Source organism: Notolepis coatsorum (assembly GCF_963971535.1).
Source record: "Notolepis coatsorum genome assembly, chromosome: 11".
NCBI classification, from domain to species: domain Eukaryota; kingdom Metazoa; phylum Chordata; class Actinopteri; order Aulopiformes; family Paralepididae; genus Notolepis; species Notolepis coatsorum.
Genome location: NC_140175.1, coordinates 43,928,987 through 43,955,115, shown reverse-complemented (window position 1 = coordinate 43,955,115; position 26,129 = coordinate 43,928,987). Strand labels below are relative to the sequence as shown.

The following is a 26,129-nucleotide window of genomic DNA, read 5'->3' as shown; positions in this document are numbered from 1 at the left end:
TAATTATGTATGACTTCAAGAGAGAGAGAGGGAGTGTACAGTACGCGTCTATGCTTTTACCAAACGGTTCGTGTTTCCGCGTTCCCGCTTTGCGCTCTGATTGGCCACGCACGTTTCTGGTCATGTGACATGTGCGCCCAATCGCATGACGCGCCCATTTCCGCCTCGACCAGCAGCAAACTACCTAACGCCTACGATCCACACTCTAACCTTAACCAACTTCGAAAGAGTGCCTAAGCTTAACCGACGAAAGAACTTGCTGTCACACGATATCGCCCTGCTCTAAGACAAACTCTATAGCAGGGGTGGCCAACCCGCGGCTCGCGAGCCGCATGCGGCTCTTTGCCCGTCAATGTGCGGCTCTTCCATCCATACATTTTTTTTTTTTTACTCTTTTTTTTTTTTTACTTTTTTTTTTTTTTTTACTTTTTTTTTTTATGTCACTCATTCCATAAGGACGTAGAATAAACATTTACAATTTTTTTTTAAATGGTCCATTTGCATGTTCTTGGTATCTGAATCTAGGGACATATATGGATCAGTGTCAGAAATAGTGTGTCTGTTACTAGGCTTGAGTAAATTGTAATGAACCAAAGGAGAATATCAATTCTATTTAAAAAAAAATTATCTTTGACTGTAAATAACACCATGCTAAAATTGACCAGACCTGAAAAATCTAAGCAAATGAATAAAGGGAAGATGATTAAACAGAAGGTTTTGTAGATACAGTACTGAATTCTGCCATCTTTTTTATAATGTAAATTTCTCCACCATTTTTCATCATATTGCAACACCGTTTTTTGCAAGACGTTCACAGAAAGGTAGAGAAACTAACTGCGTTCTGTTTTATGGCAATAACGTTCAGGTTTGTGGGAGATAATCCCAAAAAATAAGAGAAATTAAAAAGTAAATCCAGAAGTCAGATGATTGACAGGGGCTGGTGTGAGCTGGGTAGGGTAGTTTTTCGAAATTTGAAAGCCCTGAGTCTCTTCCTTCAAAAGACTACACTCACTTTTGGCTGTGCCACTTCCTCCTGTCAATATGCGCCGGTTTCCGACTCAATGCCCTGAGATTTCTATAATCTTATATTTCACTAATAACAGTTAAAATAATTGGTAAACAAACATAATGCTGAAAATATACACTTTTACTGTATATCTCGGGCTTAAGAGGTTAACCCTGTGAGGCCCAAATTAAAAAGAAATTAGCAACTTCAGAGGCCAGAGGGTGGGACATATAAACACATTTACTATCAAATAGCATTGTGAGGCTGAACAACAGGACCAATTGACTATACATGTGCTTAAAGGGGAACTATCTTATAAATGGCTTTTTTCAGTGTTTACCATTGTTTCTTAGCTATGTGGACTTATATTAATAGGATATATGTCTCTAATTCTCATATTGGCGAATTCTTCCAATTCTCCTCTCACAATATTCACCCTCACTGAACTGAGTCATCTGAAAATGTGCATATCTGTGATGTCAGAGATTTCTCAGCTGCATAATAATGTGGCAGTTGATGTGGCAGTTGGCACCAGGCCACACAGTGGTTGGAGCCCAGCCTCAAAACGGCTTAAGATCTTGAGGTAGAAAAATGCGGTTTTTAGTACTTGATTAGAAATACAAAACAATGCATTTTTTTTTGAAAAAAACCTAGGTGTTCCATAGACTCACAGGAATTGTGTAAAAGTGCCCAAATAGTGAAAGAAATAGTAAAATAGTTCCCCTTTAACATTTTTTAAATAAACATTTTTTTAAATGGCTAAAAGTGATTTTGTAATTTTGCAACCGTGGGTCTCACAGGGTACTTTTAACCCTGTGAGGCCCAAATAAAAAAGACATTAGCAACTTCAGAGGCCAGAGGGTGAGACCTATAAACACATGAAGGGTGCCGTGACTGAAAAAAAAGGTTGAGAAACGCTGGTATATGGTGTGGCTCTTTGTGGTACCACAGTCATTTTTTTGTGGCTCTTAGTCTCTGACTGGTTGGCCACCCCTGCTCTATAGCCTTAACCAACTTCGAAAGAGCGCCTAAGCTTAACCGTCCAAAGTACTTGCCGTCACACGATTGGGCGCACATGTCACATGACCAGAAACGTCAGTGGCCAATCAGAGCGCAAAACGGGAATGCGGAAACACGAACCGTTTGGTAAAAGCAAGCAAGCGTGCGTGCGTGCGTGCGTGTGTGTGTGTGTGTGTGCGTGTGCGTGTATATGGTATTGCTACGTGTGTTTTCTTCACACAATAATAGAAATATCAGTGTTTACCTTGAAAGGTCAGTAATCCAAATGTTACAGTCTTTGAGTAATTGAACAACAGTGTCACAATTACTGGTACTACCTGCTATCTGGATAATGTGTACATAATTGTGTGTGTGTGTGTGTGTGTGTGTGTGTGTGTGTGTGTGTGTGTGTGTGTGTGTGTGTGTGTGTGTGTGTGTGTGTGTGTGTGTGTGTGTGTGTGTGTGTGTGTGTGTGTGTGTGTGTGTGTGAGAGAGAGAGAGGGGGGGGGTGAGAGAGATGAGGAAGGGGCAAGAGAGAAAGAGAGCTGGGAGAGTGTGTGTGTGTGTGTGTGTGTGTGTGTGTGTGTGTGTGTGTGTGTGTGTGAGAGAGAGGGGGGGGCATGGGTGTGAATCCTTGTGTGGGTGAATGTAACAAGTTCCTAACGTTTTCTTTCCCCTATTATTTCATGCACACTTTATTCATTGTTTTAAATTATTATTTTCTTTTAAAGGGGAACTATCTTATAAATGGCCTTTTTGAGTGTTTAGCATTGTTTCCTAGCTATGTGAACTTATATTAATATGATCTATGTCTCTAATTCTCATATTGGCGCATTCTTCCAATTCTCCTCTCACAATATTCACCCTCACTGAACTGAGTCATCTGAAAATGTGATGATTTGTGATGACAAGAGACAGTAGAAAGCTATCCAGCTGTAAGCTAGCCTAGCTTAACACAAATTAATGGAAGCAGATACGGATCAGCTAGCCTATAGCTGACTCCAGGAGAGGTGTTTTTGGCCAACAGCTAACAACTAGCTAATCCGTATCTGCTTCCATTCATTTGTGCTAAGTTAGGTTACCTTGCAGCCAGATAGCCTTCTACTGAATTCAGAGGGAGGTATTGTAAATTGGCTTCTTGTCTGAAGCACATTTCTCATAATGTTGGCATGTGCCTTTGAGGAGGCAGGCTGGTCTTGAGGTAAAACAGGTCAACTTGTAACTGAAAGGTTGCTAGTTCGATCCCCCAAACCGCCAGGAGGATATACTCTAGTGACGATGGCTGGTAAACAGTACCCCACCATCTCTGCCCATGTGTCCTTGAGCAAGGCAGTGAACGGCCAAAACTGCGCCAGGGGGTGCTGCACTTCGGGCAACCCTGCGCTCTGACCTCACCTGAAGAAATATATAATGTGTGGGGGACTGTGTGTGTGTTTAACTAGGAGGGATATGAGGACTGTGTGTGTGTTTAACTAGGAGGGATATGAGGACTGTGTGTGTTTAACTAGGAGGGATATGAGGACTGTGTGTGTGTTTAACTAGGAGGGATATGAGGACTGTGTGTGTGTTTAACTAGGAGGGATATGAGGACTGTGTGTGTTTAACTAGGAGGGATATGAGGACTGTGTGTGTTTAACTAGGAGGGATATGAGGACTGTGTGTGTGTTTAACTAGGAGGGATATGAGGACTGTGTGTGTTTAACTAGGAGGGATATGAGGACTGTGTGTGTGTTTAACTAGGAGGGATATGAGGACTGTGTGTTTAACTAGGAGGGATATGAGGACTGTGTGTTTAACTAGGAGGGATATGAGGACTGTGTGTGTGTTTCACTAGGAGGGATATGCGAAAAGACAAATTTCAATCGCGTTGTATAAAGTAAATAAAGTAATATTCTGTATATAAGTATCTTAGAATAGGAGTGAATGGGTATAAGTCACAGGCTCTTAGTCCATTCGGTAAGTCCGATCACGCCGCCATATTCCTTTTGCCAAAGGAACGCCGGTGGTTAAGCGTTGGGCCGTGACGTCAGAGGAGTCACTCCAAGCTGCACTTGAATGCACAGACTGGAGTGTATTCCGTGATAACACAGCCAATATTAACGAATACACTGAAACGGTGCTTGACTATGTCTGTACTCTGGTAGAAGAAACAATCCCCTCCACCACAATTAAAATCTACCCAAATCAAAAGCCCTGGGTAGACAAATCCGTCCGTGAGGCTCTGAAAGTGCGCACATCAGCATACAACACCGGGCTGGAGACAGGCAACATGGAAGAAAACAAGATGGCAAGATACAACGTCAGGAGAGCAGTAATAGAGGCAAAACGGCGTTACAGGGATAAAGTTGAACTTCAGTTTGAACAGGCTGACTCTAGAGGCATGTGGCAGGGCCTCAGAACAATGACAGATTACAAAGGCACCTCCCTCAAACTGAACAGTGACATCTCCTTAGCAAATGATCTCAATTCCTTCTATGCGAGGTTTGAGGCTGTGAATAAAAACACCAGCCTACAAACCACGGCAATGGGGGGGGGGGGGGGGGGGTCTGCTGATGGAGACTCAGTGTTCAGGGTAACAGAGCATGAGGTGAGACGGATCTTTAAAAAAGTGAATATCAGGAAGGCAGCAGGACCGGACGGCATCCCCGGCCGCGTCCTAAAAGTCTGTGCCGACCAACTGGCCCCGGTATTCACTGACATCTTCAACCTGTCCTTGGAACAGGCTGTCATCCCCACCTGTCTGAAGAAGTCCACCATCATCCCTGTACCCAAAAAATCTACGCCCGCTTGCCTCAACGACTACCGCCCTGTAGCCCTCACCTCCATAGCCATGAAGTGCTTTGAGAAGCTAGTGAAGGGCTACATCTGTTCCTCCCTCCCCATCAACCTGGACCCTCTGCAATTTGCATATCGCCCCAACAGGTCCACGGAGGACGCCATAGCCCATGTGCTGCACACAGCAGCATCACACCTGGACAAGAGGCAGGGGAACTATGTGAGAATGCTGTTCATCGACTACAGCTCAGCATTCAATACCATAGTCCCCTCCAAACTCATAGCCAAGCTCAGGGACCTGGGCTTGAACTATGACCTCTGCCAGTGGGTCTTGGACTTCCTGACGGGCAGACCCCAGGTGGTAAGAGCAGGCAACTGCACCTCCTCATCCATCACGCTCAACATAGGGGCCCCCCAGGGCTGTGTTCTGAGCCCCCTCCTCTACTCCCTGTACACACATGACTGCGTAGCACAGCGGAACAACAACACCATCATCAAATTTGCTGATGATACAGTAGTGGTGGGCCTGATCTCTGCCAACGACGAAAGGGCCTACCTGGAAGAGGTAGAGAACCTGTCACAGTGGTGTCAGGAGAACTACCTCTCCCTGAACGTCAGCAAAACAAAAGAGATGATTGTGGACTTCAGGAGGTCGGGGGTCAAGGACTACAGCCCCCTCAGCATCGACGGGGCACCGGTTGAGAGAGTGAACAGTTTCAAGTACCTCGGAGCCCACATATCCGAGGATTTGACATGGACCACACACATTGACAGTGTTGTGAAGAAGGCACGACAACGCCTCTACTTCCTCAGGCGCCTAAGGAAGTTCCAAGTCAGTCAGAAGATCCTTAGGAACTTCTACTCATGCACAATAGAGAGCATCCTGACTGGCAACATCACCTCCTGGTTTGGGAATAGCACTGCACAAGACCATAGCAGACTACAAAGAGTGACACGTTCAGCCGAACGCACAATTGGAGGGGGGCTTCCCACCCTCCAGAACATTTACAACAAGCGGTGCAAGGGGAAGGCTAAGAGAATTATTAAGGACTCGAGCCACCTGAACAACTGCCTCTTTGAACTGCTGCGGTCAGGCAAGCGATACCGGAGTCTTAAGGCGAGCACAGAAAGACTCAGAAGAAGCTTCTATCCCCAGGCCATCAGGCTGCTAAACGAACAATAAACACTATGCAACAACCATCAAATGCACACAGCACACACACCCACACGCACACACTCACTTAAACAAACAACACACTGCAGCACCCACTCTCCACACTTTAGATCACACAAACACACTTTATATTTATTGATAAAGGATTTGCACTACAACTCGTACACCTACTGTAAATTGTACCTAAATTGCACCTCATCCTATTTCTGCTTTGCACTATATAGTATTGTATATTAGTACACTACACAGTATTGTATATTATATGGTAACTCAGTTACGCCTATTCTGCATCGAACATTGTACATATGTCTATACTGAACACTGTGACCTCATTTTTTTTTACTTCTAATTTACATGCTATACTATGTTATTTATTTTATTTCATACTTATCTTGTCTTGCACAGTCTCTGGAGCGTAACAGTAAGAAGCATTTTGTATAAAAGTATTCTGTACTTCTGTATGACAACTATTAAAGAAACTTGAGAAAGAAAAAAAAAACGAGTACAGTCTGAGAACAGTTTGAAGTTCTCCGGTCATGTAACCTGGCCATCCAGTGCTTCTACGCTTAAGAATCTTTATACATCAAGCTCCATGGCTACTGGCTAGCGTTCCTAGCCTGTTTTTATGGCTGTTAGCTAGCATTACAAGCCTGGTGACAACCAGGACATGACAAATATGTTAGAGTTTAGAAAGCTGACGTCATGGTGCAGGTAAAACCACAGAACAGCCTTGTTTTTCCACTCCTATTCACTGCCATTTGGCCTGTCGACAATAACACAGCTTCCCCTTGGGGACAGTAAAGCTCTTTGTGTAATTGACAATGTATAGTAATTGTAAATTATTTGGTTAGGGGCCTCGCAAGGCAAGATTATGTAGCTTATATAATACTAGAGACAGTCTTAATATAAAGCAGACAGAAGGAACTCTGTGGTCATTTTGAACGGGGAGTCGCAGAACACTAGAGCTGAAATAGAAAATAATTTATAAATACTTTAAAAAAATTACTTATTTCGATTTTATTTATAATTTTCTGCATCTTGAGGTGAAATATGAGTTTTTAAAGATGTCTTCTTAACCTATTAAACCCTAGCCATATTTTTCGAAAATTCCCCTAAAAGTACATACCCAAGTAAATGGAAGATTGCTCACTTCTACAAGGTCCATTTGCATGTTCTTGGTATCTAGGGACATCTATGGACCTCAGGGAATGTATTCACAGTGTCAGACATATTTTGTCTGTTACTATGCTTGAGTAAATTGTAATGAACCAAAGGAGAATATCAATTATTTATAATAATTTTCTTTCATCTTTGCTAACATGCTAACATTGACCAGACGTGAGTAATCTTTCCATTCAACAAACAAATGCATTTTCAACCACTTTACTTACATGGGGTTAGTAAAATGTGAGTGTATGGGATTTAGACAATTTTGTGGGCAATATAGAACAGGTGACAGACTCTTTATCTTGAACCGTTCTCTTCCTCGAGGTACCACTGTCTGAGGTATCTCATCTACGTCCTGGAGTCTCATGCCAGCTTTCGGCGTGTGTGCGCGGTCACACTCTGGAAACTTCCGTCATGGGCGTGTGCCTGTGACACGCCGTGTGCCCACGCTCATGAGCTCCGGCAGTGTGTGACGCAACGTCCCGCTGTTCGCTCTCGCTCGCCTCGTGGAGCTAAAAATGGCGAATGAATAGGTAAATCACGGCAAAAACATGTCACAAACACTACAAAATATCTAAGAAACTAAACTAACACTATCATATATACAACAACTAACTATAATTGATTGAAATCAGTACTTACACGCTGGTCTCAAAATATACGCTGCACACTCTGTCCACGCTCTGTCCGCCCGGAGAATTCTGGTCTCTCGACTGCTCTCCCTCTGCTCTCTCCCCAAATGACAACAGTGACCTTCCGACCAATCCCAGGCAGCCGTCCCTGTCACTTCCGTAAAAGCGTTCAGCTTTCGGGAGCCATTGAAATGGTGTCAATCGGACGAAAACTGAAGGTGTGGCGCTGATTTGAATGACACTAGTAACTGTGCTCCGCCGGCGGCATGTCTTGGTCTAAAAGAGATAATGTCCATAGCTTCACCATTTTTATTACCAGATTGCAACAGTTTTTTTGTAGATGTTCACAGAAAGGTAAAAAAAACAATATACGTTGTATTTTATGACAATAACGTTCAGGTTTGTTCGACCCCGTGAGATATAATCACGAAAATAACGTCAATATCTTTTGCATAGAATATTTTCAGCAGCTTTGACAGCGGCTGGTGTGAGCTGGGTAGTGTAGTTTTATGACATTCCGAAAGCCCTGGATCTCCTCTTTCTTAGGACTATAACGATTTCATGACGGCGTCATTTCCTCACATCTAAATCATCCGGTTTCCGATGCAATGCGCCAAGATTTTTATAAACAAATATTTTGCTAATTAAAAACACATAAAATCATTGGTAAACAAACATAGTGATGAAAATATACACTTTGACTGCTGTTTTGATAGGGTTAGGGTCTTTACTCTTGGCTACATTCATTAATATGTACTGTATTGATCTATTTATGACGTGAAATCAATCTCTGCCCGGTATTGGGCTGATCGGGCTTAATAAGGCTTAAGTGAATCACTATCTCTGCCAAATGTTTGGAAATTTCAGTGAGTTGGACTCCACTAACTATTGGACTCCACTAAGCAGAAACCACTGTATGGTGCATTCATAGAAGCTGTTCTAAATGGAGAAAAGATCTCATTCACAAAATAGTTATTTATGACCAAATGAACCATTCTGTGTTAGTGATGTACCAGCGACTTCAATATGAACGAAAAACGATCATTTGTACAGTGTGACAGATTCTTAGACACTCCCCATTCAAAGAGATAGGGGTCAGGTCTTTTCTTGTTAGTTCCCATTATCAAGATGGTGGTGAAGACTTTGGTAACACTATCTCTGCCAGGGTTATGTGTTCCACTCACTCTGGGGACAGGCATCGTTCTGTAAGTTACTTTGAATGAAAACATCCACCAAATGGCTTATGTCATGTTACCTTCACTACGTCTTGTGCATCTACTGTTAAAAATCTCTCCAGCTAGAGTAGAAATGTTAATGTCATTGATCACACTATGTGTGTGTGTGTGTGTGTGTGTGTGTGTGTGTGTGTGTGTGTGTGTGTGTGTGTGTGTGTGTGTGTGTGTGTGTGTGTGTGTGTGTGCGTGGTGCGTGCGTGTGCACACACATTTGTTAACGAGCGTGTGTGTGTTATCCCAGGTACTATGCCATCTGCTGCCAGCCTCTGGTCTACAGACACAAGATGACCCCAATCAGAGTGGCGGCCATGTTGGGAGCATGCTGGCTGATCCCCACGTTCATCTCCTTCCTACCCATCATGCAAAGCTGGAACGCCATTGGCATCGAGGATATAGTGAGTCTCCAACATAATTACTATAACCTTAACCTAAACCTAACCTTAACTTAACCCTATCCCTAATCTTAACCATAACTTAACCCTAACCATAGCTTAACCCTAACCTTAGCCTAACCCTAACCATAACGTTAACTTAACTGCAAAGTCCCAGAGCAGCTACAAATTAATGCTCGTGGCATAATGTTGATGAGAATACATTGCTCACAAAGTGGTGACTAACACTTTTGTGTGAGACCAGCTCAATCTGCCACCAGCCAAGCATTCAGCTCAGCTGTGTGAATAAACCTGGAGCTCTTGAAGCTTTAGTGAAGAATAAAAGAAGGAAGGGTCATTACGTCCGAATACCAGCGTGCTATGCTCTGCTTGGACATTGGTGCCAGTTCTAGTGAAGTCTGTGTTAAATCTTTTTTATTCTAAATATAGGTAATAACTTGTTTAAATGAATGGTCATAAATTAGGAGATGTCTGATCCCATTCAACTCAATGTCGGCCAAACTGAAACTTGGCACCAATGTGCGTTCAGTGCGTTCACATGCTACACAGTAATGACCCTTCCTTCTTTTATAGATTCCTTGCTTAAAACCAGAATATAACAGAAGCAGGATAGCCGGACCAGCACTCTCAGGTTCAATAGTTTTAATGGCAGCCTGAATTGGAAACAGACATGTTTCGGAACTATGTCCTTCTTCAGTGATATGGCTAGATTACAGCACCCAGTGTCAGAACTTGAGAGCGCGGTCTAACTTGACTATTTGCTTCAAACCAGGAAATTACCTGATAAAGTCATAACTGCTGTGGATACATTTATGGATGCGTAACGAGGTTGAAACCTTACGATGGTAGCCCCTTGGTGTAAACTCACTCCTAAGTTAAATAACCTCTACTTCGTCACCTGAATTGGTTCCTTCTCAGGTGGCAAAATGGATAAGACCATGGTATTTAACATACGGTCACGTGGTGCTGGTGAGTGGGTTTGAGGTTCAAGGCTGTCTGAGAACAGGTGTAGAGTGTGAAGTGCCTGCTATGGTAAATGGTAAATGGCTGCTTTTTTATATAGCGCTTTTATCCAAAGCGCTTTACAATTTGTTACTCACATATAATAATAATACATTTTATTTTATATTACCCATTCACTCACACATTCACACACCGACAGTGGAGGCAACCATGCAAGGTGCCAACCTGCTCATCGGGAGCAATTAGGGTACCTAGTGACCACCGTTACACATGAACAGATTATCTCCTCTCTGTGCCGACTCTGGGATTGTGTAATTCTTCATGCTGAATTACCCACCTAAACGACACCTAAACCAGTCGTAAACTCATCTCTCATATCTCTATGCCTTCGACAAAGAAATAGAGCCTACATACGGCACTCAAGCTTTTCCAATGCATTAACACCTAACACTTTGCTTTGGTGTTGGAATGTGTCCGCTTGCAGTTCTTGTGCTAATCTAGACTAGCATGCAACCAGATTTTCTGTACTGGACACAGAGATGAAATTGCTATAAATTGTCGCAACGTTGTGCGACATTGCGACTGGCAACGAGTTTCATGTGGCACAGCTATAGAAGGGTTGTCAGAAGGAGAGTATAGGCCCTTTTTTCATCAACCTTGGGAGTGCGATATGCCCCAAATATCATATCACAATATTTTGGCAGTATATCACGTGATATGACATGAAAGTGCTGTTGGATGCACAGGTTGTTGGACGTCGCATTGGTTTCATTCAGACTGTTCCTGGATCAGTGCCCTGGAGTCTCTCCCCAAAAGAAGTGAGCATGGTTTGGTTTCGGAGGCAAGAGTTTTGCCAACAAACATCATTATCGTTTACGAACAGTGAAAGGTTCTAGTACTTAAAACAGGTCTTAGCCAATTTGTGTTCCACAGCTTTAGTACAGTAGGTATTTACATGCAATAGTGGGTATTTATATGCTGAAGAATCATGGCTAATATCGGCGAGTCCCAGCGATCACATTCTGTTTGACTCATAGTCACGGTGTCCCAGTTATTGGAAATTAGATATGACATTTACATGTTTACAAGCGCCAACATAAAGAAAGAGTATAGCCTACCGGTATCCAAAAGAATATCAGAATGATCATGTGCATTCTGTGTATGATCAATATAGTGATCAAGAATATTGATTGGATTTGCATATACGTATTTAAAAACTGTTTTTTATTAATGGGAAATAATTCCACTACTTCTCCAATTTATACTTTAGATGTTTAAGCATAGCAATGCTCTTTTAAGATCTAAGTTAATGTTCTCTTCCTTTTACTTGTTTTTTTCTCTTTCATCCGCTCTCTCTGATTTATTGAGGCTCTCTCTTCAGTTCAATACCTTCATATTATTCATGGGTTACTATAAATTACACAAGTTCATATAAAATGTAAGTGATTAGGGCATGACAATTGAAGCTTATTTTTGGTCTTTATTTTTAGTTTTATCTCATTTAAATTTTTATTTATTTATTTTTTACGGGAAAGTGGCCAAGCCACAGTCGACATTCTACTTATGGTAGAATTTAGAGTGTTAGATCCTATGGTATACATAGGAATGTTAAGGATAATTGGATCATTCTGGGATATCCGGTGGTGCAAGGGAGGGAGTCATACGCAAAGGTTGTGTTCATGGAACACAATCCTGTACGACTCTCGGTGGGAGGGAAGGGTAGGGGATTTTTATTTGTATATATGTATGTTTTTAAGCTCGGCTCTCAACGGGACCTCACTAGTGGGATGTATATCTATTATTGCCTCGCACTCTAGAAGCATTACCAAAAATTACAATGCAACATGTATAGACTATGGCTAGTTTGAATATAATGATATGGAACACCGGGGGAATAAATAACCAACTCAAACGCAAAAGCGTGCTCACACTGATGAAAAAAGAACATGTGGACATTGCTCTGCTAAGCGAAACGCACATTCTAGGGAAAGACATAGATAAATTAGCGGACAACATATACCATAATATCAGTCACTCCTCTATTGGTACGAGAACTCGGGGTGTAGCAATAGTCGTTAAACGTAAGTTGAATATTGTATTAAAGGGAGTATGGTCTGATGTAGAAGGTCGGATAACTATAGCTAAGATTGAACATAAGAACAGGAAAATAGCGTTGATAGCGGTATACGCCCCAAATTTGTACGAAGAGGATTTCTTCACTACACTAACCAATGCAATGTTAGACATTCCCGATTACTCATTTATAATAGGAGCGGATTTTAATGCCATCTGGAACCCAAGGATGGACAAATCTTACCTCGCCTTTTCCAGCGAACAAAAGAATTCATCGAAGGCATTAAAGGATTGGTCGAAGATTACAGGTGTAATTGACTTATGGCGGTTACTTAATCCCACGACCCGAAAGTACTCTTGTCGATCTGCGAGACATAATACACTATCCAGAATAGATTATGTCTTTGCATCACAGAGACTATTTGATAATTATGAAGTGGAAATGATACCCAACGCACTATCAGATCACTGTTATTTACTCCTTAAAGGTACATTTGGTATACTATCCTCCCGAGCCCCAAGATGGCGATTTAACTCGTTGCTGCTTAATAACAAGGAATTCATTACACAACTCAAAGAAGCTCTTATAGTATTCCAACGGGAGAATGCAAACTCGGTGCAAGACCCCAGAATAATATGGATGTCGGTAAAGGGAATGATCAAAGACTTCACGGATAGCTTTTCCTCCAAAATGCGCAAGAATCAATGCACAAAACTGGCTGAGCTGGAAACGCTTTACTCAACGTTATTTAATTTTCTGAAATACAACAACTCAACTCGACTAGAAAATCAAGTTAACGTACTAAAAATAGAGATCAATGCCATATACAGACAACAATCGGAAATACAAATACGCAGCACAAGACAACAGCAGTACTCCCATGGTTCCAAACCCAGCCACCTATTAGCCATGCGATTAAGAATTAATGCAACATTTGCAGATATAACTACCATTAGAGCACAACAAGTACTTGTAACAGATCCTGTAAAAATAAACGATACATTCAAAGTATTCTACTCCGACTTATATAAATCAGAAATGACCTTCGATCAAAACAAAATGGACACATTTCTTAATCAAATTATTCTCCCTAAACTTTCAGAGGATGACGCTAAACAGTTAGAAACACCGATCACACTAGAGGAACTCAAGAAGGCCATAACCGCAATGAAAAGTGGTAAGGCTCCTGGAAGAGACGGTTTCCCATCAGAAATGTACCTTTCTTGTTGGGACATAATTGGCCCCTTATTACTAAATATGATCTTATACTCAGTCAAGGAGGGGAACTTCCATAAGAATGACAATATTGCACTCATAACAGTCCTCCTTAAAAAAGACAAAGACCCCAACGAGTGCGGTAGTTATAGACCTTTAAGCCTCCTCGGAACAGATATCAAACTGTACTCTAAGGTATTAGCCATCAGATTACAAAAGCATATGACGTCTTTAGTTCACCCGGACCAAACTGGCTTCATAGGAGGCCGCCTGATCACTGAGAACATAAGACGAATACTGCACGTACTTGATGCCGACAAGGAGGACACCATACCTAAGGCGATGCTGTCCCTGGATGCTATGAAGGCCTTTGACAGGCTGGAATGGTCGTATCTGTGGGCAGTGCTAGAAAGGATGGGGTTAGGAAAAGGATTCATCGATATGATTAAAGTATTATACAAAGACCCATCGGCCATGATTACAACAGGCACAATCATCTCCCAAATATTTCCGGTATCACGCTCTGCCAGACAGGGTTGTCCTCTTAGTCCCGGACTGTTCAATCTATCATTAGAGCCTTTAGCACAATATATAAGACAATCCCAATCCATAGAACCAATCGTAATCAAGGGCACACAACAAAAAATTTGTTTATATGCGGACGATGTAATATTGTTCATGCAAAACCCCAACACCACATTGCCTCATCTGCTCAAGTTGATTGAGGACTTTGGTGATTTATCGGGATTTAAGATAAATTGGCCGAAGTCGGCTTTCCTTCCACTTAACACCCCTGCAAAAAAAGACACAACCCTCCCAGGACAGATACCGATGGTAAAACATTTCAGATGCTTGGGAGTGGAAATATTCCCTACCATAAGACAAACTGTGAAGCACAACTACACAAAAATCCAAAACAAAATCAAAGACGACCTTGATAGATGGGCAAAACTTAAAAACACAGTACAAGCACGGATATCAATAGTTAAGATGGATGTACTACCTAAAATCAACTTCTTCAGTTCAATGCTACCGTTACCCCCTCCAGAGGGTTACTGGAAAAGATTACACTCCTCCACATACAAATTTATTTGGAATAACAAACCACCACGTATAAAAAGATCCACCGCACAGAGAAATAAAGCAGATGGTGGCATGGCATTTCCAGATTTTTTCCTATATTTTAAGGCGTACACATTAAGTCCATTGACAACATGGTTTGACTCCCAAGCATTAGCATCCTGGAGAAAAATAGAAGAAAACATAGTAGCCCCACATAGACTGAAGGACATAGCATACACTAAACTACCAATCAAGCACTGTGAACGAAAATTTGGCCCCATAATTACTCATGCGATCCGGATATGGCGTGAATCACAAAAAAACAATCCTAACCCACAAAAATGGCACAATCATACTCCCTTATTCAATAACAATGCACTCTTAATTGGAAAACGACCTATAAGATTCCCTATATGGGAAGAGCAAGGCATACACTCATTAGGGGATGTTTTTAACAAACAGGGTTTTTGTAGTGATAAAGAAATACGCAAAAAAATGTATCTCACCAAGTCCACATGGCTTTTTCACAAACAGTTAGAGCTTTGTTTGAAATCTCACGGTGTTCCATTAGACAGACCAATTGAACACCACAGATACCACAAATTCTTCTACGCAAGAGAGACATCGAGAGGTTTTGTTTCAGAATTTTATCATCAATTACTAACGTCCTCGTATGAAACCCTCCAACTTGACTCTGTCTGGAGGAGGGATATACCAGACCTGGAAAATGACTTTGATTGGCAAGGAGCCTGGGCAAATGTCCGACTTACATCAAGGAACCCGGATCATCAACAAATCAATCTTAACTATATTCACAGGACATACTTGACTCCTATAAGACTGTGCCGAATGGGGCTTAAACAAGATTCCAAATGCACCCAATGTGCAAATGGGGACGAAGGGACATTTATGCACATGTATTGGGACTGCTCACCAGTTAAGGCATTCTGGAAAGATGTGACCCAACAAATATCAAAACTCGTATCTTGGAATATACCTGTACACCCCTCGGTATTACTATTGAATGATGTTTTTGAGTTTGCAGTGAATCCACAGCTAAAGAGATTGGTTTTATCGGGTATCACAGTAGCCAAAAAGCTGATCGCATCACGCTGGTTTCAACCGGAAAAAATGTGCCGTAAAGTTTGGTTTCTTACATATCTCGATGTAATTTACCATGAAATATCTACAGCAAGAATTCTGGGTCTCAATGAATCCAAAATGTCAATGTGGTTAGAAGTGGTGGAGAGAATAAAAGCTAGCTTATAATGGTAGTGTCTGGTTAGGTGCGAGGGATAATGGAGGTACTTCTCAAGGTGGGGTCCGGGAGGGGGGGGGTTCGAGCTGAGCATATGTGTGTAGGGTTTTTTAGATAACAGGTATTAGGGGTATATCTTATATAAGACAACTAACTAAAATGTGATCTCATTGGATGTGCCCTGACAATTAATGCTTGTATATCTTTTTTTTTTTTGATCCACTTTTTCTCCCATTTTTCCATATTTTTTCTCCCATCCCAATTTCGTATCATCCAATTCAACCCTCCCCTGTCACGAACGCTGTTTCTTGCCTCCCACAAGCCGGCTGCAATGTGGACTAAGTCATACATAGCACAAGTCCCCTCCGGTACTTGAGGTAACAGCAGTCGCATCTTTTCACCTGCGCAGCTCGATCTCTCAGTGTCAAGGAGTAACGCGTGGGAGGCTCACGCTGCCCCCGACACTTCCTGATTCTACTGCGCAGGCGCTAATGCTTGTATATCTTATCGTGTGTTGTCATGTTTGTTTATATGTTTGTTTAAAAAATAATAAAAAAATTAAATACAAAGAATATTGATTGGATAGGAAAGCCCTTTTTATCCAGTTTAAAGGGAAATTGACCAGATTGAGGCATAACTGATTAATTCTCTCTATCTTGCCGGTCAAAGCAATCTGACCTCTGCTCTGTCATAAAGACTCATAACTCTACCCTCACTCAATTATGAAGAACCACAATGGGCGGATCATTTGTATTTCCTGATACCTCCATCGTCTCTCTCGATCAGCTTCCCTCTCTCTCGCCAGTTACCAGAGTAACCAGAAGTATAAGCTCAACCCCTCCCCTCCTTGTGTGTGTTTGGTTGGAGTGACAACCTTTGACTGGCGTTGTCTTGTGTTTTAGGCTCTATCTCTGGCCTGGTGACAGGGCTTGATTTGTGAGACCTCCCAGATTGGGACCGGCACGTATTTGATCAGACATAGCATACGGCTGACTGAGTGAACTAGCCTAGACTGAGTGAACTCGCCTACAGCTGAGTGAACTAGCACACAGCTGACTGAGTGAACTAGCACACAGCTGACTGAGTGAACTAGCACACAGCTGACTGAGTGAACTAGCACACAGCTGACTGAGTGAACTAGCACACAGCTGACTGAGTGAACTAGCACACAGCTGACTGAGTGAACTAGCACACAGCTGACTGAGTGAACTAGCACACAGCTGACTGAGTGAACTAGCATACAGCTGACTGAGTGAACTAGCACACAGCTGACTGAGTGAACTAGCACACAGCTGACTGAGTGAACTAGCACACAGCTGACTGAGTGAACTAGCACACAGCTGACTGAGTGAACTAGCACACAGCTGACTGAGTGAACTAGCACACAGCTGACTGAGTGAACTAGCACACAGCTGACTGAGTGAACTAGCACACAGCTGACTGAGTGAACTAGCATACAGCTGACTGAGTGAACTAGCACACAGCTGACTGAGTGAACTAGCACACAGCTGACTGAGTGAACTAGCACACAGCTGACTGAGTGAACTAGCCTACAGCTGACTGAGTGAACTAACACACAGCTGACTGAGTGAACTAGCCTACAGCTGACTGAGTGAACTAGCACACAGCTGACTGAGTGAACTAGCCCTACAGCTGACTGAGTGAACAAGCATACAGCTGCCACAGTGGAAAACTGGTCAAATGTCAACAAGTCGTATTTGTTGTTATTCAAACCAGTTGGACCCTTGCAGGCCAACGCCGTTAGAAGGATCGACAGCCTGGCGATAGTTCATAGATTATCAAAGGATATGCATTAGGTCTGTCCAAGACCCTGGGGATAATGTCAGCATGGCTGTTTGTGGGCTATTTTGGACAAATGAACAGAAAGTTATACACACACTTTTATTGTCATTCTCCGAGTAGTGTTGATGATGATTGATGATGAGGCCTATTGACTATGATGATCGGCTAGGCTATGTCATAGGGCAATGAATGAAGGAATGCAAGCCCCACAAATAAATACACTGTTTTCTGGCAAGTGGTTTAACGTTCATGTTTTTTGTGTCTAAATATTTTGGCTTATTACTGTAAGTCCCACAGCTAATGGGTGTTTGTGCTGTGTGGCTAAATGAGTATGGTCAAAGTCCCATCGTTATGGGCATAATATAGTGCATGTGTAGCTTACGCCTCACTAGAAGATGCAACCATATTTTCTATGGGTGCACATTGCGTTGTTTATCATTCTTTAGTTTTAGCCCCGCAGCACCTACAGTAGGTGTTATCTGTGTCTTTCTTCTTTCCCCCTGACCTACTGGATCAACACCTCTCTGTCTTCCGGCACTTCCTCATTTACAAACTAAGCACTGCCTTACGATTATGCACTGAGGTGGTTGTGAGCTAATTTTACTCTGCGGTTAAGCAGCTTTTCTACAATTACGAGAGACCCAGAGTGGAATTTCTCTGTAAATCTTTTTTTTTTTATCTACTTTTTCTCCCCATTTTTTTTTTTTTTTATTGATCTTTTTCCCCCTCCATTTTCCTCCGATTTTCTCCCATCCCAATGTTAGTCGTATGCCAATTCCCAATCCCTTCCTGGTCGCTGCGCACTTACCCCCCACAGTCAGATCATCTGGGAGAGTGGAGGCTATCACGTGCTTCCTCCGACACACGTCCAGCCAATCAACCGCTTCTTTTCACCTGGCAGCGCGGATCCTCCCTGAGAGGGCGTAGCGTGTGGAAGGATCACACTATCCCACTCTGTTATGGTTTGTAACCGACCCCAATCGCACAACACAAGACAGGTATGATGGTTTGCCAAGAAACAGATATTTATTGAACAACAGGGAAAAACAGGGAAAAGGGCACTGTCCCTTTAAGGGAGAATCACAAATACAGGAATATAATATGAGGGGAAGGAAAAGGTGCCTTTAAGAGGCGGGCAGGAAAAGGGAACACTATGGGAAGGTAAGGGAACGCCTAAGGGAAGGTTAAGGGAACGCCTTGGGACAGAGGAACTAGAGACTAGAGTAACAGGGAACAGAGGAACTAGGGACTAGGAGAAGTGGGGAAAAGAGGACTAGGGACTAGGAGAACTAGGGATGGAGGACTAGGGACTAGGAGTACTAGGGACAGAGGACTAGGGACTAGGAGTACTAGGGACAGAGGACTAGGGACTAGGAGAACTAGGGACAGAGGACTAGGGACTAGGAGAACTAGGGATAGAGGACTAGGGACTAGGAGAACTAGGGATAGAGGACTAGGGACTAGGAGAACTAGGGATAGAGGACTAGGGACTAGGAGAACTAGGGATAGAGGACTAGGAGAACTAGGGATAGAGGACTAGGGACTAGGAGAACTAGGGATAGAGGACTAGGGACTAGGAGAACTAGGGATAGAGGACTAGGGACTAGGAGAACTAGGGACAGAGGACTAGGGACTAGGAGAACTAGGGACAGAGGACTAGGGACTAGGAGAACTAGGGATAGAGGACTAGGGACTAGGAGAACTAGGGATAGAGGACTAGGGACTGAGGCCCGCGGAGGCGGGCTGGGGTACAGGGAGGAACTGGGGAACTGGTGGGAAAACATCTGGGCCGCTCCAGGCGTATGCGTAAAGGTACAGGGACAGCAACGGGGCGAGGGCATCGCCACCGGGTGGCTGGCTGTCCGAGCCGAGGGACAGAGTCCTGGAACAGTGGCGGTGGCGAGGATGTCGTCCACCGGGTAGCCGCTGTCGGAGCCGAGGGACAGAGTGCGCGCCACACCTTGGTGTGCGCGTCGGAACAGAGAGACGCCTCGGGGTGCGTCTGCGAGGAGGAGTGTGCCAAGCACGAAGGTCTAGAAGATGCGCGTTGCGCGCTGGTCTGGAGAGCGTGCCAAGCTCGAGGGTTCTTGGAAGATGCGCGTTGCGCGCTGGTCTGGAGAGCGTGCCAAGCTCGAGCGTCCTTGGAAGATGCGCGTTGCGCGCAGGTCTGGAGAGCGTGCCAAGCTCGAGGGTTCTTGGAAGATGCGCGTTGCGCGCTGGTCTGGAGAGCGTGCCAAGCTCGAGGGTTCTTGGAAGATGCGCGTTGCGCGCTGGTCTGGAGAGCGTGCCAAGCTCGAGCGTCCTTGGAAGATGCGCGTTGCGCGCTGGTCTGGAGAGCGTGCCAAGCTCGAGCGTCCATGGAAGATGCGCGTTGCGCGCTGAGGACTGGAGAGCGTCTGCGCTGGTCTGGATGTGCGTCAGGACGAACAGCTGCGCGGGGGTCTGCAGTGGAACGCTGGGGTGCCTCCCGTGGAAGTACAGGGAGCGCAGACCAGTCTCCCCCACAGGCAACGGCGACAGCTGGCGAAGGCTGGAGCAAACATCTCGACGCCGGAGAATGGAACAGCATAGGCAGACAGAGGATCTCCCGAAAGAGTCTAGATGTTTAGAGAATATGACTCGGCAAGTATACAACACGACCCCACGCCAAAACGAGGGGAAGCGCCCTGGTATTTAAAGCCCACAGGGGGACTAATTAGCCTGCCACCACAGGTGCGAGAGATAATAGAATATCGAACAGGTGTGGCCACTAAGGGTAAGGAACGAGAGGGTGGGGGCTAGAGAGAGTGAGTGAGAAGGGAAAATAAACAGTATAGAAGGGAAATAAACAGTATAGGCTTAAAGAAACAGAGAAAAGGTAGTGAGCAGCGGGCAAAACCTCACAGTATCCCCCCCTCCAACGGGAGCCACCCGGCGACCCAAAACAAATACAGACAGAGTGGCAGGGGGCAAAACAAGAGGTACTGGCCAAGCCAGCAGGGGAAGCCACCACAAGAGTGGGGCTAGCAAAAGAAACAGGGTCGCCGAGGGGTAACTGGGGGAACTGGTCTAGAGGAACTGGTCTAGAGGAACTGGGTCTAGAGAACTAGCCTAGAGGAACTGGTCTAGAGAACTGGTCTAGAGAACTGGTCTAGAGAACTGGGCTAGAGAACTGGTCTAGAGAACTGGTTTAGAGAACTGGTTTAGAGAACTGGTCTAGAGAACTGGTCTAGAGGAACTGGTCTAGAGGAACTGGGCCTAGAGAACTGGTCTAGAGCAACTGGTCTAGAGGAACTGAGGGGCAAGCAGGGTAGCAAAGGGGTAACCATGGTAGCACCGGGAAAGGGCTAGCAGAGGGAAGGTTGCTGCCAGGGCACTGATAGCTACAGGGCCTATGCTAGCTGTACTGCTACATCAACATAGAGGCTGCGCAAGCTGCCGGAGCCAGGCTAGCAGAGGGAAAGGGTAGCTGCCAGGGCACTGATAGCTACAGGGCCTATGCTAGCTGTACTGCTACATCAACATAGAGGCTGCGCTAGCTGCCGAGCTAGGCTAGCAGAGGGAAAGGGTAGCTGCCAAGGCACTGATAGCTACAGGGCCTATGCTAGCTGTACTGCTACATCTACATAGAGGCTGCGCTAGCTGCCGGAGCTAGGCTGGCAGACAGGGCTGGACCAGCATGAGAGAACAAGCTAGCTGGAAGGACAGTCCTAGCTGTGGGAATACTGACCTTGCTAGCTGAAGGGCAGTCCTAGCAGTGGGAGAAACTACACAAAAAAGTGGAGGCCATGCAGAGGGACCGGGTTAGCTGCTTGGGCCTGGCTAGCTACAGGGCCTATGCCAGCTGCAAGGCTGCATTAACATAGAGGCTGTGCTAACAGCCGGGGCCAAGCTAGCAGACCGGGGCCATGCAGAGGGAAACTGGGTTAGCTGCCAGGGCATGGCTAGCTACAGGGCCCATGCCAGCAGCAAGGGCTGCATAAACATAGAGGCTGTGCTAGCAGCCGGGGCAAGACTAGCAGACAGGGGCTCTGCTGAGGGACTGGGTTAGCCGCCAGGGCATGGCTAGCTACAGGGGGGTCAAACAGGGCAAAACGGGAAGCAAACAGGGGAGCTAACCGGGGAGACTAACAAGCTAAACAGGGAAGCTAAACTGGGCTAAACAGGGGAGTAACAGGCTAACAGGGAGCTAAACAGGACTAACAAGGAAGCTAACAGGGCTAACAGGGGAGCTAGAGGGAACAAGAAAAAAAAAGGCAAACTCAACATACACCGTCTGTGCTGGCTGGGGTCGTCGATTGGTGGGGTCGTACTGTTATGGTTTGTAACCGACCCCAATCGCACAACACAAGACAGGTATGATGGTTTGCCAAGAAACAGATATTTATTGAACAACAGGGAAAAACAGGGAAAAGGGCACTGTCCCTTTAAGGGAGAATCACAAATACAGGAATATAATATGAGGGGAAGGAAAAGGTGCCTTTAAGAGGCGGGCAGGAAAAGGGAACACTATGGGAAGGTAAGGGAACGCCTAAGGGAAGGTTAAGGGAACGCCTTGGGACAGAGGAACTAGAGACTAGAGTAACAGGGAACAGAGGAACTAGGGACTAGGAGAAGTGGGGAAAAGAGGACTAGGGACTAGGAGAACTAGGGATGGAGGACTAGGGACTAGGAGTACTAGGGACAGAGGACTAGGGACTAGGAGTACTAGGGACAGAGGACTAGGGACTAGGAGAACTAGGGACAGAGGACTAGGGACTAGGAGAACTAGGGATAGAGGACTAGGGACTAGGAGAACTAGGGATAGAGGACTAGGGACTAGGAGAACTAGGGATAGAGGACTAGGGACTAGGAGAACTAGGGATAGAGGACTAGGGACTAGGAGAACTAGGGATAGAGGACTAGGGACTAGGAGAACTAGGGATAGAGGACTAGGGACTAGGAGAACTAGGGATAGAGGACTAGGGACTAGGAGAACTAGGGACAGAGGACTAGGGACTAGGAGAACTAGGGACAGAGGACTAGGGACTAGGAGAACTAGGGATAGAGGACTAGGGACTAGGAGAACTAGGGATAGAGGACTAGGGACTGAGGCCCGCGGAGGCGGGCTGGGGTACAGGGAGGAACTGGGGAACTGGTGGGAAAACATCTGGGCCGCTCCAGGCGTATGCGTAAAGGTACAGGGACAGCAACGGGGCGAGGGCATCGCCACCGGGTGGCTGGCTGTCCGAGCCGAGGGACAGAGTCCTGGAACAGTGGCGGTGGCGAGGATGTCGTCCACCGGGTAGCCGCTGTCGGAGCCGAGGGACAGAGTGCGCGCCACACCTTGGTGTGCGCGTCGGAACAGAGAGACGCCTCGGGGTGCGTCTGCGAGGAGGAGTGTGCCAAGCACGAAGGTCTAGAAGATGCGCGTTGCGCGCTGGTCTGGAGAGCGTGCCAAGCTCGAGGGTTCTTGGAAGATGCGCGTTGCGCGCTGGTCTGGAGAGCGTGCCAAGCTCGAGCGTCCTTGGAAGATGCGCGTTGCGCGCAGGTCTGGAGAGCGTGCCAAGCTCGAGGGTTCTTGGAAGATGCGCGTTGCGCGCTGGTCTGGAGAGCGTGCCAAGCTCGAGGGTTCTTGGAAGATGCGCGTTGCGCGCTGGTCTGGAGAGCGTGCCAAGCTCGAGCGTCCTTGGAAGATGCGCGTTGCGCGCTGGTCTGGAGAGCGTGCCAAGCTCGAGCGTCCTTGGAAGATGCGCGTTGCGCGCTGAGGACTGGAGAGCGTCTGCGCTGGTCTGGATGTGCGTCAGGACGAACAGCTGCGCGGGGGTCTGCAGTGGAACGCTGGGGTGCCTCCCGTGGAAGTACAGGGAGCGCAGACCAGTCTCCCCCACAGGCAACGGCGACAGCTGGCGAAGGCTGGAGCAAACATCTCGACGCCGGAGAATGGAACAGCATAGGCAGACAGAGGATCTCCCGAAAGAGTCTAGATGTTTAGAGAATATGACTCGGCAAGTATACAACACGACCCCACGCCAAAACGAGGGGAAGCGCCCTGGTATTTAAAGCCCACAGGGGGACTAATTAGCCTGCCACCACAGGTGCGAGAGATAATAGAATATCGAACAGGTGTGGCCACTAAGGGTAAGGAACGAGAGGGTGGGGGCTAGAGAGAGTGAGTGAGAAGGGAAAATAAACAGTATAGAAGGGAAATAAACAGTATAGGCTTAAAGAAACAGAGAAAAGGTAGTGAGCAGCGGGCAAAACCTCACACACTCAGGTCCTATCCGCGCTTAGCAGGCCCCCCGACCGAACTGTAGGAGTCGCTGTTTACAACGACCCGGACCCACCCCGCCAGCTTCTCCCACCCTCTAATACAGCCAATTGTATTAGTGTGAACGGCCAGCCAAGCTGGTGACAACCCCGGAGCTGTGAGCTGGATTCGAACAGGCGAATCCAGCTCACAGCTTCGGGGTTGGTGACGAACGCAATCTCCGCTACGCCACCTAACCGCCCCTTTTTCTCCCCATTTTAACACTTTGATCGCCATGGTTAAATTCATAATTTACCATCCCTAGCCAGCTCTATTTGTCTATGGAGAAGTTCCCCTTCTTTGCAGGGCTATAACTTTTTTAATTCTATTGCTAAATTGACATTATTATGGCCCATTCAATGTCCTATATGTATTGTTCAGGGTGTATCAATGTTATACTTTTTCATTCACATATGCATACTAAAATACGGTCTAAAGTATAAGTATGTTTTTATCGTTTTCTGCAGCTTTCTCCAGAACTTGATTTATAGCCCCAAATGCACTATATTGATGATCAAATACAGTTTGGTAGTGATCGGTGCCAGATGAAAAATTTCAACTGGAGGTACTTCTAGAAGTTACTACGTATCATCTGATATTGACCGGATGGGCGAGGGGGCGTTTATAATTCCGTGGGCAACGTTATACCATTCATCTAGTGTGGGTCATATGATCATCAGATCAGTTAGTATAGAAGACGTTAGAAAAAAACTTTGAAACTCACCGTATCTTCCTCGCGCCGTTGGACGATCAGCTTGGAGTAGACAGTTTTCGATTATGGGATGTTGATCCTGATGAACCATTTCCAGGTTGTATAATACTATATACGTCCAAATAACGTTGTTTATTGAGTTAGGGCGAGCGATTGATTATCCAGTGTGTTGAGATAGAGTCCTGCTAATGATCGCGAGTGCCCGGACGATTTATGGATGAGCACTTCCTGTTTGACGAGTCACTTCCTGTTGGCGATCTGCCGATCGGCCACCAGATGGCGCTCTTGAACCGCTAGAGAGTTGGGTGGAGATCAGCAGTATATCTCAGGACCCCGGAGGAGAAATATGATTTCGATCACAGATTTTTGAAATATTGACATCAAAGACGAGTTACGGCGTCTTCGGCAGAATGAGCATGGCTAGGAATGACGTCTAAACACGGCATCGGCGATTAAAGTGTTAAAATTGTTCTCCCGTCCCCAATTTCGTATCGTCCAATTCTACCCTCCCCTGTCTCGAACGCTGTTAGGCCATGCCTCCCACAAGCCGGCTGCAATGTGGACCAAGCCTTGCATCACATGTCCCCTCCGGTACTCGAGGAGGCAGCCGTCGCATCTTTTCACCTGCACAGCGCGATCTCTCAGTGGCGAGGAGTAACGCGTGGGAGGGACACGCCGCCCTTGTCGCTTCCTGATTCTACTGCGCAGGCGCACCAACCGACCTGTAGGAGTCGCTGTCCACAACGTCCGATCCCCACCCACCAGCTTCCCACCCCCTAATACTGCCAATTGTATTAGTATGAACGACCAGCCAAGCTGGTAGCAACGCCGAGAGCTGGGCTCGAACCCAGCATATCCTGCGTTGGTGGCGAGCGCCTTGCCCACTGCGCCACCTAGCCGCCCCATTTCTCTGTAAATCTAAGGTAACAACCTTCTAATTTGCCTCGTCGTTTTGCTATTCAAAATGTGTTGTGAAACCACGATGACCTGAAATCCCCCTCCCACACTAAATATGTTGGTATTATTCCCTCCTGAAGGCTGAGACAGGGCTGTCCCTCAACTCCCCATCCAACCTAGAATTATTTGCTTCCAATCATATTTCCAATCCCCCTGAACAATGATACAGTAATGCAACGATCACAAAACAATTTCACTCCCTGCGGAGGAGCTGCCAGTGGCTCAGGGACCGTTCTCTATTATTTGTTTGGAAATGTTTTGGCTCGGGCCCTGAATCTGAACTGCTCAGAAACAGACTGTAGTGCTTCCCAGAGGGGAGTACTGAAGGGATATGTATTCCAATATACTTTAATAAAATGTTTCATTCTCAAAAACAAAAAGAACTAAAAAAAACATCTGTCTAGGAGCTTTTCAAGAATGAGGTTATTTTTCATGAC

General features: G+C 45.5%; 1 protein-coding gene across 6 annotated transcripts in view; it reads left to right on the top strand.

Moving 5' to 3' along the window:
* LOC311236357 (5-hydroxytryptamine receptor 4) overlaps positions 1 to 26,129 on the top strand; it is a 282,697-nt gene that overhangs the window by 109,304 nt on the left and 147,264 nt on the right. For all 6 annotated transcript variants that reach the window (XR_014620207.1, XR_014620208.1, XM_084324008.1 and 3 more), the window contains exon 5: positions 9,230 to 9,383. Coding sequence is in view for 4 of the 6 variants with exons in the window: in XM_084324008.1 (XP_084180134.1) it covers positions 9,230 to 9,383 (154 nt within the window). In the remaining 2 variants the exon portion in view is untranslated. The remainder of the gene's footprint in view (positions 1 to 9,229; positions 9,384 to 26,129) is intronic.